We start from the raw sequence: 18243 nt of genomic DNA on the forward strand, positions 1-18243 counted from the left end.
GGTCTATGGGGCAGTGCATGGAGCAGTGCGAGGGGTGGTTTATGGGGCGGTGCATGGAGCAGTGCTAGGGGTGGTTTATGGGGCAGTGCATGGAGCAGTGCGAGGGGTGGTTTATGGGGCGGTGCATGGAGCAGTGCGAGGGGTGGTTTATGGTGCAGTGCATGGAGCAGTGTGAGGGGTGGTTTATGGGGTGGTGCATGGAGCAGTGCGAGGGGTGGTTTATGGGGCGGTGCATGGAGCAGTGTTAGGGGTGGTTTATGGGGCGGTGCATGGAGCAGTGTGAGGGGTGGTTTATGGGGCGTTGCATGGAGCAGTGCGAGGGGTGGTTTATGGGGCGTTGCATGGAGCAGTGCGAGGGGTGGTTTATGGGGCAGTGCATGGAGCAGTGCTAGGGGTGGTTTATGGGGCAGTGCATGGAGCAGTGTGAGGGGTGGTTTATGGGGCGGTGCATGGAGCAGTGCGAGGGGTGGTTTATGGGGCGTTGGATGGAGCAGTGTGAGGGGTGGTTTACGGGGCGGTGCATGGAGAGGTGCAAGGGGTGGTTTATGGGACAGTGCAAGGATTTTTTATGGGGAGGTGCATGGAGGGGTGGTTTATGGGGCGTACAATGGTACTCCCAGGACTGGAAACAAGCGTCCCATGCCTTCCATGCCACTGGAGTCAAGCTAGCCTGGCTGATGAGGGGTTAAACCCCAAAAGCGGTCCTAGGACTTGTTTACAATCCAGGGAGGACCTGGCCTGGCAGTTTGGGCTGGACTGTTCCCATGAGGCACAGGGTCAAGACTGATTTGCATATGGTTCGGTCTAAACTGGAATGGCATGGGGAGCAAAAAAACAATGGATTTAGGTCCAGATCTCTGTACTATGGTGAATGAATGACATTGGTCTGCATTCTATCCATCAATTGTTCTTTTTGCATTTTTTCACCCAAGTGCGGCGGGTATGCCCAGACGTGGGTCCTGTGCTCGCCATGCCACTAGAGTCAAGGTAGCTTGGCTGATGAGGGATGATACCCCAAAACTTGTCCTAAAATGCTTGTTTCCAGTCCAGGGAGGATTGGCAGTTTGGGCTGGACTGTTCTAATTGGGTGCAGGGTCAAGACTGATTTGCATATGGCTGGGTCTAAACTGGAATGGAGCAAACAAACAATGGATTTAGGGCCAGATCTGTGTACTGGGATGAATGTATGACATTGTTCTACATTCTGTCCATCAATTGTTGTTTTTGTATTTCTCGATAACCTTTGGCACAGCTGGTCCAACTTCATTCTGACTTGGACAGAACACTGCTACTGCCTGGGACCCTTCACATTCCTTTTGCCTCAGAACGCAGTCAACACAGGAATGCCGGAGATGATGGGATGGGGCATACATTATTGTGATGAAGACCATTTTTTAATTGATCTTCAGGACATCAGTGAGTCCGGCCCCTCCCCAGACACCAGGTTAAACTCTCTCTCGGCCTCACACAGAGTAATCCGCTCCTTTTGCTGCGGTGATAAGTTGAGGCTGCAGAGGTTTTTAACCTTCAACTTCCCTCCATTGAAGGTAATACTAAAGCACCCAACAGAAGTCCTCCTACCTGGACAGACGTCTACTGAACCACTTCTCCCTGTTAATGAATCCCTGAGAGACACACTAATGTGCACTTGGGCCAAGCCTTGCTCGTGTTCACTAGTGAAGAGACACAAGTCATCAGAAGACACAGACCTGCCTCTGATGGCCCTTGTTTCCTCACGCAGCACCGTACACTTGAAAACTTGGTGGTTCAGAGGCATCACAAGTAGTTTGGAATCCAACTCATTCCCTACTTCGCCTCGCAATGGAGAATAAAAATGGCTTGAAACCTTCAGGAAGAAAATGTTGTCCTCAGACAGCCTCGCTCTTTGCTCAGTAAATGCGGGCCGCCCTCTGGAACGATATATGTTACGGGATATGGTCAGCAAGATCCTGCCAACAGTCCCTGATGAATACCACGCCAACCGTGCACAGATCAAGACCAAGGGAAGGCTGTCATCCACTCCTGGCTGCTTCGGCTGGGACGTTGGTACCAGGGTGCTGCTTCAGCACCATGCCTGGATGTAATCCACTGCTTCTCGGGGGATGTTTGGATGTGTCACTGTTGGACTTGGCCCTTCTGGCAGGTTTACCCCTAATCTTTTTGCTTTTAATTGTGACCTGGTGCTAGTTATTTTGGGCTTCTGCGCACTTTAACACTGTGTCCCAGTGTAAAGTGCGTGCGCACTCTGAGTGCATGTTGTGAGATTGGCCTGCCCTCCCATAGGAATGCATGGGGAATGTGTGTGTCCATGGTAGTTCCTGATGCGTGGGGAGTGCGGGGTCGAGTTTGGTATGTGCGAGTAAATGCTGCACGATGATGTGTGCGGATTTACTGTGTCTAGTGTGGAAGTGCCACTTCTAGAAGTTGGCATGTCTGTGTCATAAATGTGAATTGACTGTCTGGCTTGTGATTGGCTGGAGCTGGCTGGTGTGCCTGGCTCCAGGAGTCAGGATGGGTCTGCCCCGGTGGTGAATGGAGAGATGTGCATGTTGATGGCAGGGAGGAGTGCACCTGGGACCTGAATAGGGCTGGGCCTTCCCTTCACAATGCTGGCTCCGTTTCTACTTTCCAGGAGTGCTGTTGTTTTCACCTGCAGCCCGGAGCTGCAATCCCCTTTCTCGAGGGATTCCCTGGTGTGGGGATCCCCCTTTGCCGATCTTCGGCGCAGGTGCCACCCTGCTCATTCGCCGTACTTTTTTTTAACTTTGGCGGGTGCCTACCCCGTGCATTTGTACCTTTATTTTTTTTTACCCCTGACGGGTGCCCACCCCGCCAGGGCCTCGTGCATTCTAATGGGTGCCTACCCCATGTTGCAAGCAGCCTGCCTGGAGCACAGTGTGAGCCGCCGCGCTGCCTGCGGCGACCTGGAAGTGCTCCGGCGACAACAGGAAGCGGACGGGAGCCCACCCCGCGCTCCTGGGACGAGGAAAGAAGCCGGCAAGAAGGTGCAGGCGGGCCTCCCGTGTACAAGGGAGAGCCCTGTGGGGTGATGCCTGCCCCGCCGTCGTGCCGAGGAGAGAGAGCCCCCGAGGAGTGGGAGCTCTCCGGTAGCTGCATAGTGTGGTTTCCCCGAGGAGTCCCAATGCGCCAGCAGCAGCCGGTGAGTGCCGGTGCCTCGGAGTGGGGGAAGCTCGGATCTAGCTGGCCTCCCGCATCCTGCTTATCAACTATGCGAACGATCTGAGCCAAATAAATGACAAAGACTGGCAGGCGGCTCTTATGTCTCCTCAAGAAGCGGCCATCACACTTGAGTTTAGGCTTATACAGCTTAGGATACTTCACCGATCATATATGACAAGAAAGACCTTGGCTAAAATTGGGTCTAGACCTGATGACCTATGTCTGAGGGGGCGTGGACAGCAGGCCACTTTCTATCATACTCTGTGGAGCTGCCCAAGAATACGTACGCTCTGGGAGAGAGCTTCGGACCATATGCAAAAAGCCCTGAGCAAAGAGGTAGTGTTGACACCACAATTGGGACTGCTTAATATATGGGAGGCGACTGAAATTGAACAACAGTTCACAACACTGGGATACACATTGGTTGAACAGGAACTAGCTAGGGGATTGGGGTATCCAGTGCACCGCCCATCACCGTGCCGGCAAAGGAAAGGGACAGGTGCATGTTGGTGGAGATCAAGGTGTTTGTGGCCAGGGGATGCCCAAAAAAATGGGATTGGAAGTGGTTAATGTGGAACAAATATAGTGGTGATCCTTGTGTATCCCCTGTGGTGAAATTGGAGATGCGGAGAAATGTTGCGAATGATGTTGCTTTGTAATGACTAATTTGGATTACTGCTGGCCCGGATACTCTCTTGCTTGATTTGAAAATGTTGTATGCTTCTATTTGTAAGGCTGTAAGATACCAATAAACAAATTTAAATAAATAAACTATGCGAGGTGGAAATTGTGGGCTCTACAGTGGGATCTGAAATCTCAGTGGGATCAGCAACAAGGGGACAACTCACATTCCACCAGAAAAGAGCTTGGAGATGAAAGCCTTCCTATCGTCCACCAAAGGGATGCTGGTCTGGATTCTCACTCACAACTCCACCGACATGTGATCCTGCAACAAAGAGGGTGGAGCGGGGTCCTTGGCTATGTGCCAGATGTTTCCGTGTCTCTGGAACTGATTTAGTCACAGGGGACGTCTCTTTCATTGTGACCCCCACATCCCCCATTTTACCTTAAATGTGTGGTAAAGGCATCCATTGTAAAAACATATAGGTTGTAAAAACATGCATGCTTAAAAATGTGTGGTAAAGTCACAACACGGCTAAAACCTCATTGTAAAGGCTGTTTCCCGCAGATTACTAAAAGCAACTATGCTGGGAGGGGGTGCAGGGCAATTTCCAGCAACGGTGAGAACCCTGGCTCAGTCTATTCCCCACTGATGAGAACATGCAGTGTCAGCTCTTTTGTGCACTGGAGTTCCCACAATGGGTCTCTCCATGGTACGCATTCTGCCTATAGTAGTGCACGGGACTCCTACATGCCACGACGGGTCTCTGTGTGGTATGCATTCTGACTACAGTATTGCACGGGATTTCTGTGCGCCTTCTCACTCCTACCTCAACTGCCCTGATTTCTGAAGAAGCTCAGGTATGATCGGGCCCGGGTCATGCTACTGGCTCTGGATTGGGCCGGAAGATTGTGGTATGCGGAACGTCTGGGCCTGAGCATCTGTCGCCGATCAGATTACTGTTCAGGAGGATCACAGCAGGAGGGCGGTCACAGCAGGAGGGCAGGGTCCTGGACTCGGACCTGTGCAATCTACACCTCTAGGCGTGGAGATTGAGGAGTGACACTTGATGGCTTTCAATCTCCCCCCTTCATGTCATTCTAGTGGCAATGTATCCTTCCATAAAAATACTTATGCTGGGCACTGAGATACATTTGTGGCCAGGTGTAATTGCCACCATCAAGTCCCATTACAGGCTACGCTGCTGGAGGTTTCTTGTAGGCCCTTTCGGCCTTCTTGTGTTTACTGGACCAACCGTCCGTATTTAAAACTCACGCTGCGATGTGTTTTCTTAAAGGTTTGGTCCATATGTTTCCACCCTATCCTTTTGTGATGCCAAAGTGGGACCTTAATTTGTTTTTCTCTTTTTGTTATGTGTACCCCTGTTGAACGGATGCAGGGCTGTTATTTGCATATAAGGACCCTTGGAACAGTCTTCCTTCTAGCAATCCTCAGCTCACCGCATAAGTGAGCTACAAATTCCGTCAGTTTTTCCACCTTAAACTACCTTTTTCCCCAGACAAGCTGGTGTTGCGGACTCGGGCAGCAATCCTGGTGAACGTTGTGATGCCTTTTCATGTCAGATACTCCATTGCCCTCCGAGCGCTCTTTGCTCCACCTCACAACTCGAAAGGAGAGCCTCTCGCTGATCACTGAAATAATATCGACCTCACAAATATCGAGTTGACAAAATATCGTTGACAAAATATCGATGGATAAAATATCGACTGGCTATCTTTAAACAGGTAAGTACAAAAATATTGACTCTAAAATATCGAGTTACTAAAATATAGACTGTAAAAAATATCGTTTTTTTTTAAATGTCTTTAAATTAAGTTAATACTAATGTAGTAATAAATATGTTTAGTCTAAACTTACTTTAAATTATTAAAATAATGTTATATTAATAATTATTTATTTTAAAATAAAAATAAATCTAAAAAAATAAGACATATATATTTATATATTTTTTTATATTAAATAAACATATATAATAATTTTACCGTAGCATAGCAAAATAGTTAACAATTATTGTAACAACTGTAGTTAATTCTACAATAGCTAAAGCGTTGGATAGCGTAGGGGTAAAATGTACTATTCCCACTCCAGTGGGTGCAACAGTAGGGAAAGCGTTGGATAGCGTAGGGGTAAAATTTACTATTCCCTCTCCAGTGGGTGCAACAGTAGGGAAAGCGCTGGATAGCGTAGGGGTAAAAATTACTATTCCCACTCCAGTGGGTGCAACAGTAGGGAAAGGGTTGGATAGCGTAGGGGTTAAAATTACTATTCCCACTCCAAAGAGTGCAACAGTAGGGAAAGCGTTGGATAGCGTAGGGGTTACAATTACTATTCCCACTCCAGTGGGTGCAACAGTAGGGAAAGCGTTGGATAGCGTAGGGGTTAAAATTACTATTCCCACTCCAAAGAGTGCAACAGTAGGGAAAGTGTTGGATAGCGTAGGGGTAAAAATTACTATTCCCACTCCAAAGAGTGCAACAGTAGGGAAAGCGTTGGATAGCGTAGGGGTTACAATTACTATTCCCACTCCAGTGGGTGCAACAGTAGGGAAAGCGTTGGATAGCGTAGGGGTTAAAATTACTATTCCCACTCCAAAGAGTGCAACAGTAGGGAAAGTGTTGGATAGCGTAGGCGTTAAAATTACTATTCCCACTCCAGTGGGTGCAACATTAGGGAAAGCGTTGGATAGCGTAGGGGTTAAAATTACTATTCCCACTCCAGTGGGTGCAACATTAGGGAAAGCGTTGGATAGCGTAGGGGTTAAAATTACTATTCCCACTCCAGTGGGTGCAACATTAGGGAAAGCGTTGGATAGCGTAGGGGTTAAAATTACTATTCCCACTCCAGTGGGTGCAACATTAGGGAAAGCTTTGGATAGCGTAGGGGTTAAAATTACTATTCCCACTCCAAAGAGTGCAACAGTAGGGAAAGCGTTGGATAGCGTAGGGGTTACAATTACTATTCCCACTCCAGTGGGTGCAACAGTAGGGAAAGCGTTGGATAGCGTAGGGGTTAAAATTACTATTCCCACTCCAAAGAGTGCAACAGTAGGGAAAGTGTTGGATAGCGTAGGGGTAAAAATTACTATTCCCACTCCAAAGAGTGCAACAGTAGGGAAAGCGTTGGATAGCGTAGGGGTTACAATTACTATTCCCACTCCAGTGGGTGCAACAGTAGGGAAAGCGTTGGATAGCGGAGGGGTTAAAATTACTATTCCCACTCCAAAGAGTGCAACAGTAGGGAAAGTGTTGGATAGCGTAGGCGTTAAAATTACTATTCCCACTCCAGTGGGTGCAACATTAGGGAAAGCGTTGGATAGCGTAGGGGTTAAAATTACTATTCCCACTCCAGTGGGTGCAACAGTAGGGAAAGCGTTGGATAGCGTAGGGGTTAAAATTACTATTCCCACTCCAGTGGGTGCAACAGTAGGGAAAGCGTTGGATAGCGTAGGGGTTAAAATTACTATTCCAACTCCAGTGGGTGCAACAGTAAGGAAAGCGTTGGAAAGCGTAGTTGTAAAAATTACAATTCACACTCCAGAGAATACAACATTAGGGAAAGTAAATCTTTCATATATAAATCAAAAATCTAACATGAAATATCTAATAATAATTATTAAAAATCAAATAAACATTTTATGTAATAGAATAAATAATAATTGACATTTACTAATTAACAATAATTCTTTTAATTATTCACCTATTAATACAAATTAATTAAACATAAACAATTAATTTTTTAATAATTAAAAATTATTTCACTATTATTTCCTAATAAATAACGTGTATTTTATTTTATTATTTAATTAATTATTAATATATTACTTTCCACCCTATGCCCCTATAAACTCACAACCCGCTACAGAAATTAAATTAGTAAAAATCACATAATAACCAATTAATCAATTAATATAAAATAATTAACAATTATTCTTAAATTAATTAACACATATACATTAATTAACAATTAATTACTAATCACTATCAATAAATATATTTACATATTTAATTATTTTTAATTAAATTACTTCCCACCCTATTCCCCTATAATCCCACAACCCGCTACTGCATTAAATTAGTAAAATTTACATATTTACCAATTAATCAATTATTAATAATTATTTTGCAATTACTATTAAATTAATTGACACATATAAATTAATTAACAATTAATTACAAATTAATATGAATTAATAAATTTACATATTTAATTAATTATAATTAAATTACTTTCCACCCTATTCCCCTATAAACCCACAACCCGCTACAGAATAACATTACGCAATATATATAAAAACAAAAATCATTTAATAAAATTATTTATAACATAAATACACACTTATCACACATATTATTACATAAAAATACACTATAAAATATTATATATTATTAAAAAATCGATATTTTTGCTATCTATATTTTATACAGTCGATATTACTTCACTTACCTTAAAAACGATATTTTTGTAGTCGATATTCTGTCCAGTCGATATTTTGTCCAGTCTATATTATTTACTCGATATTATGTCCAAACGATATTTTGGACTCGATATTATGTCTGTGCACCCCTCTCGCTCTCTTGAGTTTTTACACTGGTCACACCAAGGACCATCAGGTGGACAATTAGATCTTTGTGGGGTCGCTGAGGCAAAGAGGAGTAGGGCACTGCTGAAAAAGACGATTTCATAGCCGCTGGAAAGGCCGAGGGCTCATTCGACCAGAGCCAAAGCTGCTACAGTATGTTGATTTGCTGAGTGCCTGTTCTGGACATTTGGCTGTCAATCTATGTGCTCACGGTTCACTACTGCCTTGACAGCCAGGTCCGGTGGGAAGGGAACTTTGCCCGTTCCGTCCTGCAGGACTTTCTGGGTTCAGCCATTTCACAGACCCACCCCCTTGTGAGACGCCCCTTTGGTTTCTATAGACAGGGTGAGGAATCAGGGGTTAGGATTATCCATCAGAAGGACACGTTACTTACCTCTGGTACCGCTCTTTCTGGTGGATGCTCTGTCTAATCGCAGATCTCTCATCACCGTCCCACCTCCCTGTCTTGTGGAATGGAGTCTTTCATCCAGCATTAAAGAGGTTCACTTTAGGGGATCTGCACCCTGTCACATCCGATCACTTTTCACGCTCTCTGTCCGTCAGCTGGGACAGAGTCAAGAAAGAAACCGACGTCAGTGTGCAGCGGGGGCACATGTTTGTGGTTCCAGTGTCACTTCTGGGCTGGAATGAAGTAGACGCAGACATGCACCACAACACAGGAGCAACGCCGAGAAAAATCTTGGGCTCCAGTCTGGCGTCTGGGGTATTCTCAAGGTGAGCAATCTGCAGTTATATAGAGTATCCATCGTAAGAGCTTTTCCTTTGACCATGTTACTACTAACAACTGGCGTCCTGAACCTGTGGGCCATGCTCTGAAAGCAAGAAAGAGAACAGGATGATTTTTCACAAATACATTTTTCCTTAAAGGTTACGTGCTCAGGTAAGTTTCACAGCAAATCACTTAATCTCTACAACCTTGTACTTTCTTTTAATTCCCCAGCTCTGTCCCCTTCCTGCCACATTGTCCCCATACATTCTATTAGATCTTTAGTTTTCCCCAATTAATCTATTAACAGATTCAAGTGTTTAGTCAAACAGGACTGTGGTCATGTTAATATTTCTCTGCTGTCTCTCTCCATGTAGCCTATTGCTCGTTGAAATACTGAGATAAAGTCATCAATCGCAGAATAAAAAACACAAAAACAGAACCTATGATTAGAAATCTTACTGTAAACTGATGATAGCAGAGCAGATGTAACTGTGCACTGTCCTGGAAGGAGGAGCTGCAGAATGTCCTGAACTCTGACCTGTGTACGTCTGATCTTCACGCAGATATCTTATCCGCTTGTCATGGTGACCCCGGCAACAAATCACAGCGGGCCCTCTCACCTGGAGCCCCTTCTACAGGACAATCAACAGCCCGCAGTGCTAGTGCACCAGGTATGTAATGTGTACGGCATCAAGCAGGGGGCAGTGTTAAGATACCAGGGACATTGTACCTGCAGTGTGCACCAGGTGGCAGTGTTGCTACATCATTAATATGATACTGTAACAAACATGTGCCAGGTTAATGTACAATGTATTTCATCCATAAAAAAGTCAGCTGGGTGACTGCTAATATCCCAGGTAAGTAATTTCTACAGCATCCAGCAGGGTGCAGTGTTAAAACACCCTGGATATTATACACACAGTGTACACTAGGGGGCAGTGTTAAAATACCAGGGATATTATACCTACAATGTCTACAAGGGCCAGTGTGGTAACACCGGGGATATTATACCAAGCGTCCACCAGAGGGCAGTGTTAAAACCGTAAGGATATTATACCTACAGTCTCCAGAAGGGACCACGGTTAGAACACCGACATCAAAACGCTTAACTCAGCCCTTGTGAAAATGCAACACTGGTTAACTCACAATCACCTTATTTTAAATCCTATGAAAATCGAATTCCTCCTGATTTCCCGGCACAATCACCCTACACCTACCCAGGACTGGCTCAAACAACTAATGGCCCTCAGTTGCACTCCCCATGCTGTGGACTCCACTAGATCATTAGGCATACCTCTGGACAAACACCAGAATATGCAAGACCTCATCAGGGCAACAACTAGAGGAGCTAATCACCAACTCAACACGTTAGAAAAAATCAAAGCCTTCAAACCTCCTGACGACATGAAGCTTGCAGTCCAATCCCTAGTTATCTCCCATTTAGACTACGGAATTGTGACCCTAGCTAGAATTCCCAAATCTAGATCCAACCCTTCGATTGCCACCTTCAAAAAGAAGTCAAAGTGTTGCTCCTGAACAGTTACCTGCAAAGATAGTCCCGAAGTCAAGGAGTTACAGTTGTTTTACTAACGCTCAATGATGCTGTCGTAATCTTTTTTTACTTAATGCTGCCTGATTTGCTCTTTCTCATTTTACTGTTCCCCTGACTACCTACATGTATTAATGTACTACCTTTACTTGTACATCTTACAAACTGTTTGTACAGCGCTCTGATCATGTTTGCACTTTATAAAACCTTTCAAATTAATAAATAAATAAATAAATAATATTCTGACAGTGTTCACCAAAGTGCAGTGTTAGAACACCAGGGATATTATACCTACAGTGCCCACCAGGGGGCAGTGGTAAAGCACCCCAGATATTATACATACAGTGTACACCACGAGGCAGTATGAAAACACCAGGGATATTATGCCTATGGTGTCCACAAGGGGCCAGTGTAATAACACTAGGTATATTATACCACCAGGGGGAGGTGTTAAAACACTAAATATATTATACCCACTGTGTCCACAAGGGTCCGGTGTTAGAACACCAGGGATATTGTACCTATAGTGTCCACCAGGGGGCCGAGTTGAAACACCAGAGATATTGTACCTACAGCATCCAGCAGGAAGCAGAGTTAAAACAGCAGGTATGCTATATATACAGTGTCCACAAGGGGCCAGTATTAGAATACCAGGGATATTATACCTATAGTTTCCACCAGGGGGCAGTGGTAAAACATCATAGATAGTAGTGTTTGCGATCAGAGCTCTCACAGAAACAGAATAAACCAGACGCCATACAGAGAAGGAAGCACTAGTGATGAAATGGGGATGCAACCATTCCCATCTGTACCTCTATGGCGAGACCTCCAGGGTCATTACTGATGCCAAACCCCTGACACCTCTGCTTGCAAGGACCTCACACACCCATAAGCTCTATAGCTGGGGTGGAGGGAGGTGTGACGGTGGGAGTGTGGGGATGAGGGGGTGACACCTCCACGATCCTAACATACTCTCCTGTTCTTGTTCCACAGATCCCCCTGGAACCCCCTGTTTGGGGGGTCCTTTACCAGGTGACTCCACTGCGCCAGACAGCACTCCTGAGCCTTGGGTCGACCTATGGAGCCAGAGTCCCGGGCACAAGCACGCACGGACATGTGCAGCCTGTATCCCAAGGTAAGGACCTCCTCAATCCTGTATCCCAAGGTAAGGGCCTCCACGATCCTGTATCCCAAGGTAAGGACCTCCTCGATCCTGAACCCTATTGTGAGAACCTCCTCGATCCTGTATCCCAAGGTAAGACCTCCTCGATCCTCTATTCCAAGTTAAGGATCTCCTCGATCCTGTATTCCAAGGTAAGGGCCTCCACGATCCTGTATCCCAAGGTAAGGACCTCCTCGATCCTGTATCCCAATGTAAGGACCTCTTCAATTCTCTATCATAAGGTAAGGATCACCTGTTTCTTGAGGTCTTCATGAGGCCTCTCTCATCCTTCTATCAGGTGTTCATGTGGCCTCCTTTACCTCTCCTTAGCCGGCCTCATGTGGCTGTTGTAACCCTGCCTTGCTGGCCATATATGGCCTCCTTTTCCAATTGCTCGAGGACTCATGTGTCCCCTCTCCTTGCCCGGCATCATGTAGTCTTTGTTACATCTCCTTGGCTAACGTCATGTGGCCTCTGTTTCCTCTCATGGGTGACCTCTTTCTCCTCGGCTGGCCTCATGTGGCCTCTGTTTCCTATCATGGGTGAACTCTCTCTCCTCGGCTGGCCACATGTGGCCTCGGTTTCCTCTCATGGGTGACCTCTCTCTCCTCTGCTGGCCTGATGTGACCTCTCTCTCCTTGGCTGGCTTCATGTGACTTCTGTTTCCTATCATGGGTGAACTCTCTCTCCTCGGCTGGATACATGTGACTTCTGTTTCCTATCATGGGTGACCCCTCTCTCCTCGACTGGCCACATGTGACTTTTGTTTCCTATTATCGGTGAACTCCCTCTCCTCAGCTGGACACAAGTGACTTTTGTTTCCTGTCATGGGCGAACTTCCTCTCCTCGCCACATATGGCCTCTCTTTTCTATCATGGTGACCTCTTTCTCCTCTGCTCGACACATGTGGCCTCTGTTTCCTATCATGGGTGTCCACTCTCTCCTCAGTTCGGCTCATGTGGGTTCTGTTTTCAATTATGAGTAACCTCTCTCGCCTCAGCTGGCTGCATGTGCCTCTGTTTTCTATCATGGGTGACCACTCTCTCCTTGGCTGACCACATCTCTGTTTTCTATCATGGGTGACCTTTCTCTCCTCGGCTGGCCTCATGTGACCTCTCTCTCCTCGGCTGGCTTCATGTGGCATCTGTTTTTTATCATTGGTCACCTCTCTCTCCTCGGTTAGCCACTCTCGAAGAGACCTCATACACCCTTTCTGTCCTCACCCTCTAGTAGAGATGACTCTGGGTGGTATGGAATGGATTCAGGCAGAGATGCCCACCACAGAGGCAGCACTGAGGAACAGGGCCATCGTGCCATCCATTACCCCCTTCACGTCCACCATGAGAACCTCCGAAGCCAAGAAGAGGCACCGAACAGATCGCCCATGTCCAGTAGAACCAACCCATAACCTGGGGAGAAGCCAGGAGGACAGGTGAGCAGAACCATGTGTTAAATTCAGCCCCGGGATCAGGGGTGAGTGTAACCATGTGTTATAGTCAGGACCTGGAACAGGGATGAGTGTACCATGTGTTATAGTCAGGACCTAGATCAGGGGTGAGTGTAACCGTGTGTTACAGTCAGGACCTAGATCAGGGGTGAGTGTATCCATGTGTTACAGTCAGGACCTAGATCGGGATGAGGGTAACCATGTGTTATAGTTAGGAACTGTATCAGGGGTGAGTGTAACCATGCGTTATAGTCAGGATATAGATCAGGGGTGAGTGTAACCATGTGTTATAGTCAGGACCTAAATCAGGGGTGAGTGTATCCATGTGTTATAATCAGGACCTAGATCAGGGGTGAGTGTAACCATGTGTTATAGTCAGGATATGATCAGGGGTGAGTGTAACCATGTGTTATAGTCAGGACCTAGATTTTAAATGTCATTTTCCTCATAGATAACCACTTTAGATCACATAGAGAATCGACTGGTGAAGATGACGTCGTTTTCATCAAATATTTACATATTTACCTTTCACTATAGTTGGGTGAATCTGTGACAACATTAACATTCTGAAATTAAGAAACACACAAATTCAGCAGTTATAGTTAGCATAGGATAGCTGGCTATAACCAGCCCCTCCGTCATGCACAGGTTATCACCTATTGCTTCGTTCATGACATGCTCTATAACATCATTTATGACATCACTGATGACATCACTGAATACTGGCCTAAAATAGGATATGTGGCAAAAGTGACATCCCCATTTACATTTGCGAATCCATGGAAGATTTTGTAAAACAAATAAAGGCACGCGACCCGACCAGGGAGCTTTGTCCGACATCATCCTCTGCGGATCCGCAAATCCTTTGCACTCTGATTGGCTGCGGCTGCCATAACCCAACTTGGTGCACTGAGTTAGGAAAAAATAAATTGAGCATAGGGAGGAAGGTAGACGTACCCTCACGTTCAACGCACATAGGGGAGAACCAGAGGGTTCCCCCGGCAATAAAATAAATATTAAAGAAATTATTTTCTTTTTATCACAAGAGTCACAAATTCTATGGGAGATCAGCAGAGTTTGGGCCCTCCTTGTGTGTTGCAGAGTCCTGTGGAGTCATGAATCCTGAAACAATAGTTTAAACAGTATTCAATGTACACAGTTGTGCTTGGCCAATGGCCACATGCAGGTGTTATCATAACAACACACGAGGAAAAGGGGGGTCCCAGGGATATTTAGAGACCTGCCTTGGTTCGTATCCCCATACAACAATCTTAACACACCAGAGAACCAGAGGTCTAGGAAGAGATGGATCTATTCATCCACTCAACAGGCGCTACTGTAATTGCATCAGTAGAGGATACAAAGATTCCTATGCAGCCTGAATCCAAAGCACACGCTAATAAGTCAATGATCGTGAGCTCAAGTGATTGTAAACGAGACTCAATTCAGAAAAGAAGGATTCCCATCAAATGTCTTGTGATGATCTATGTTCTCATTTGGTCATCCATGGCCATGGGGCGGTGTGTCTCTAGATCATTGAGACCAGTTCCACTCCCACTTACTTGCGAAAGTGAATGAGTCTTGTTGCCAATCAATGTGCTGACCAAGAGATAGATAGAATAACTATGGGAATCTGTGCAGTGCAAAATACATTATAAATGCGTGGTGAGTTAAAATAGGGCGGCAAAAACAGAAGGACGGAACATTTTATTCTATGAATTGTTTTTACCCTCTAGTTAAAACTAAGAACAGTGCAAAAAAACGGTAATCGCAAACAAATATGACTACCATGAGGGGGCCAACATGTTTCAGCCTCTGGGGGAAAAATATCGCTAGGCTTTCTTCAGGGCCTCTGTTCGTACTATTTGCTACTGCTAGTATTTATGTGAAAGTAAGGAGTGAAAATATTATTTTTATAAAGGATATAAATGGATCACGTTGTCCATAATTAATTTCCTCCGTTGCCAAAAATGGTATGTCTCACATCTAGAAGAAACAACAATCACAGTGGTCTCAATCATCTAACCAGTATACGTGTGAACAGTTTATAAACACATTTTTTAGAAAGTTATTAGCACTCACCCAGATTAGCCGGGAAATAGACCTCACCTCTCCTGGACCCTGCTCAGGAAGTTTGAGGCCCCGCTCTAAGAAAGAGAGGTATTACGTGTTTTGAGTATCATAGCTAGATCATTTAAACATATTATGCCTAATGTCCTCAAGAACAACACATTTTGCTCCTCTCTTGTAAGGGCGCTATATTAAACTGTTGGTCACAAGACCCTGCCAATTGTTACTCAAGTTATAGATATAAAAACCGTTATAAAACATTGCTTAACACTAATCTCTTGCAGATTTTACCCGCCTTTAGAGAGATGTAAAAGATAATGTCTCTAGCAAAAAACGGATAGAAGGTCTAGAGTAAGACTATGTTGCTAACCTGTCCGTCGTTGCCTCGTTGCAGACGCCGAGTCAGGGGGGAGGCGTCTGCTTGGGCTTCGTCCCGGAAGTTTATAGCAAACATTGGATTAAGGGGCGGAGCCCCGTTATTCGCCTAGTAACAAGTCTAGAACACAGGTGTTGCACTAGATGCCTAAATGGTTACACAAGGCAAAAGGAAGAAAACAAATAAGTGTAGTATTTGTGCTTCGATGCCGCCTGTTGATCCAGGGAATCGCGCGATATTCCACAGAACTACAAGACGACGTCATCAGGTCGTGTCCTGTAGTTCAATGGCTACTCCGCCGTTGTAGGTGTTTAGAATTGACAATAAAGTTTCTCAGTTTAGCAATACCTGAAAAACACAAGATGTGATAAACACAGTCGTCATACGATCAGGCCAAAAGAAAGAGTGTTATTTGGCTAGAGTCAGGATCGCGCTATTTGTCAGGAGCACAGAACACCGAGATTGATATCTCCTCCGTGTTTCCGCAAATATGATCAATTATCAAGGAACATATGTGTGACATGATATCGAACCCTGAAACATGGTATATCGTAACCTCAGCTGAATGGTTAAAATGTTCCAAGAAAACGTGGTATGGAAAAGTGGATGGAGTGTCTCTCTACGTGTATAAGAGGTGTCCCAATGCCTATTGTAGCCAAATCAAATTTTGAAATTTTGAAGCATCTGGTCACTCAAGGTATAGGGAAGGCTTAGGACCGAGCATATGTAACCACCCAACAGGGATGAATGTTGGATGAGTCTGAAAGCCTGTAGTCAATCTCTCCTTTATGATCTTCATACAGATAGTTTCATTTGTATCATCAGGTTGCAGTGATCCCTGGGACACTAATTAGAGACTAGCCCAAGGGATGTCATCATTGAGTCCAATTGAGTCGGTGGATAATTTATAGATCCATCGTTGCTCTTTACTATAAAGGTACTCAGATGTATCCCCCATGTGAGATGGTATGAAGGGTTTTTCAAGTACTGCCCAGGTAAAGTCTTCTTCAGTGTGTTTAGATTCGACCCAATGTCTAGTGAGCTTGGTCACTGTCTTCTTACACCTGAATGCGCTCTTATGTTCAAGCATTGTAAGGCGCACCGTACGAGTTGTCATACCCACACACTTAGTTGCACATGGACAGGTCAATAGATAAATCACATGTGAACTGCTACAGTTTGTGAAATGTCGTTGTTCCCAAGGGCGACTTGTTCCAATATCAATCTCTGTAGTATGTCTAGTCTGCGGACATACTGAGCAGCTACCGCAAGGATGATGTCCCGTCACTGCTGGTGAATTCCAAAGAGTACCTATTGTTCGTTTAGGTATCTCTTTTGGACGGGTATGTACCAGGCGATCACGTAGATTGCTTGAGCGCTTGAAAGCAAACAGAGGAGGCTCTATTTTGTCATTCCCCGCATTGAGAATTCGCCAATGGCGATTAACAATCTTCTGGATCTGATTGGACTTTGTACTGAATGTACTAACAAAAGTGAGTCGTTTCAGTGCCGGTTTCTCTTGGGGAGGTTCTAAAAGAGCTTCTCTATGGTTGTTAAATGCTCATTTCTCTGATCGCTTTATCAAGCTTTTAGGGTAGTTTCGAGCCTCTATTTGGTCCGATAAACCTCGTGAGTGTTTTATGAAGGTCTCCGTTGTACATGCAGGTGTTGGTAGCCTGCGCCTGTTTAGTTGCCGCGCATGGCAACAACCCACGCCTTGCCGCCAGCCCCCGCTACGCACATCCACAGCACATGCGCAGTGGGAGTTCGCCTACTGCAGCGGGGTGGGGTCCTGCTGACAACCGCTGCCTCGCACAGCCGAAGGCCGGGTGCAACAGGGGGGCTGCACGCTGTGGGTTGAGTACAGGGCCGTGCAGCCTGCCTTCAACCCCAGCGGGGTGATGGCCCATGGGTGGTGGGGTGCAGGGAACACTTGCGTGTGGTATCTTGAATGGTGTGTACTGCTCATGTTGTTTGCAGTGGTGTTTAATCAGTCGGAGCTCCTCTGTAAACCGAGCAGTGTGGGGGGCATGCGGTGAGGTGGACTGTGTTCAACCAACGCTGATCTGCAAGTCTCTCTCTCCCTGTCTCCCCCAGGCCCTGGGATATGGAGTGCACAGTCCAGCACAGGGAATATAATGCGTACGGAGGAGGGTCCGCGAAGTACTTGATGCAGAAGGAGGTGGTGCAGATCTTGGAGAAGCAGGTGAGGACAGTGGAGAGAAACAGAGCACAGGCAAACGCCTGCCAGGTAATGCCATAGTAGAGGGAAGCTGTCCACAGGGGGCAAGGCGTTACAGGTTATAGGCGTCCGGCATTAAATGTTTAATGAGTTATCAGCTTGACCAATAATAGAAATGTAAATATAATTGATGCTGTGGCCAAGACATTCGGTGTCCACTTAACAAACATTGGAGCATATGTACAAGCCCCTATCGCCACCACAGCATCACTTTCCATGACGTTGTGGTGGCGATAGTGGCTGCGCCCTATTTACAAGGCAGCGT

At 45.7% G+C, this 18243-nt stretch overlaps 1 protein-coding gene across 1 annotated transcript in view; it reads left to right on the forward strand.

Annotated features, from left to right (window-relative positions):
• LOC147684285 (forkhead box protein P3-like) overlaps positions 1 to 18243 on the forward strand; it is a 123142-nt gene that overhangs the window by 23115 nt on the left and 81784 nt on the right. The window contains exons 3-6 of the mRNA XM_086940153.1: positions 9696 to 9803; positions 11675 to 11816; positions 13077 to 13275; positions 17834 to 17942. Coding sequence (XP_086796279.1) covers positions 9696 to 9803; positions 11675 to 11816; positions 13077 to 13275; positions 17834 to 17942 — 558 coding nt within the window. The remainder of the gene's footprint in view (positions 1 to 9695; positions 9804 to 11674; positions 11817 to 13076; positions 13276 to 17833; positions 17943 to 18243) is intronic.

Source organism: Lissotriton vulgaris, chromosome 10 (assembly GCF_964263255.1).
Source record: "Lissotriton vulgaris chromosome 10, aLisVul1.2, whole genome shotgun sequence".
Classification (NCBI taxonomy): domain Eukaryota; kingdom Metazoa; phylum Chordata; class Amphibia; order Caudata; family Salamandridae; genus Lissotriton; species Lissotriton vulgaris.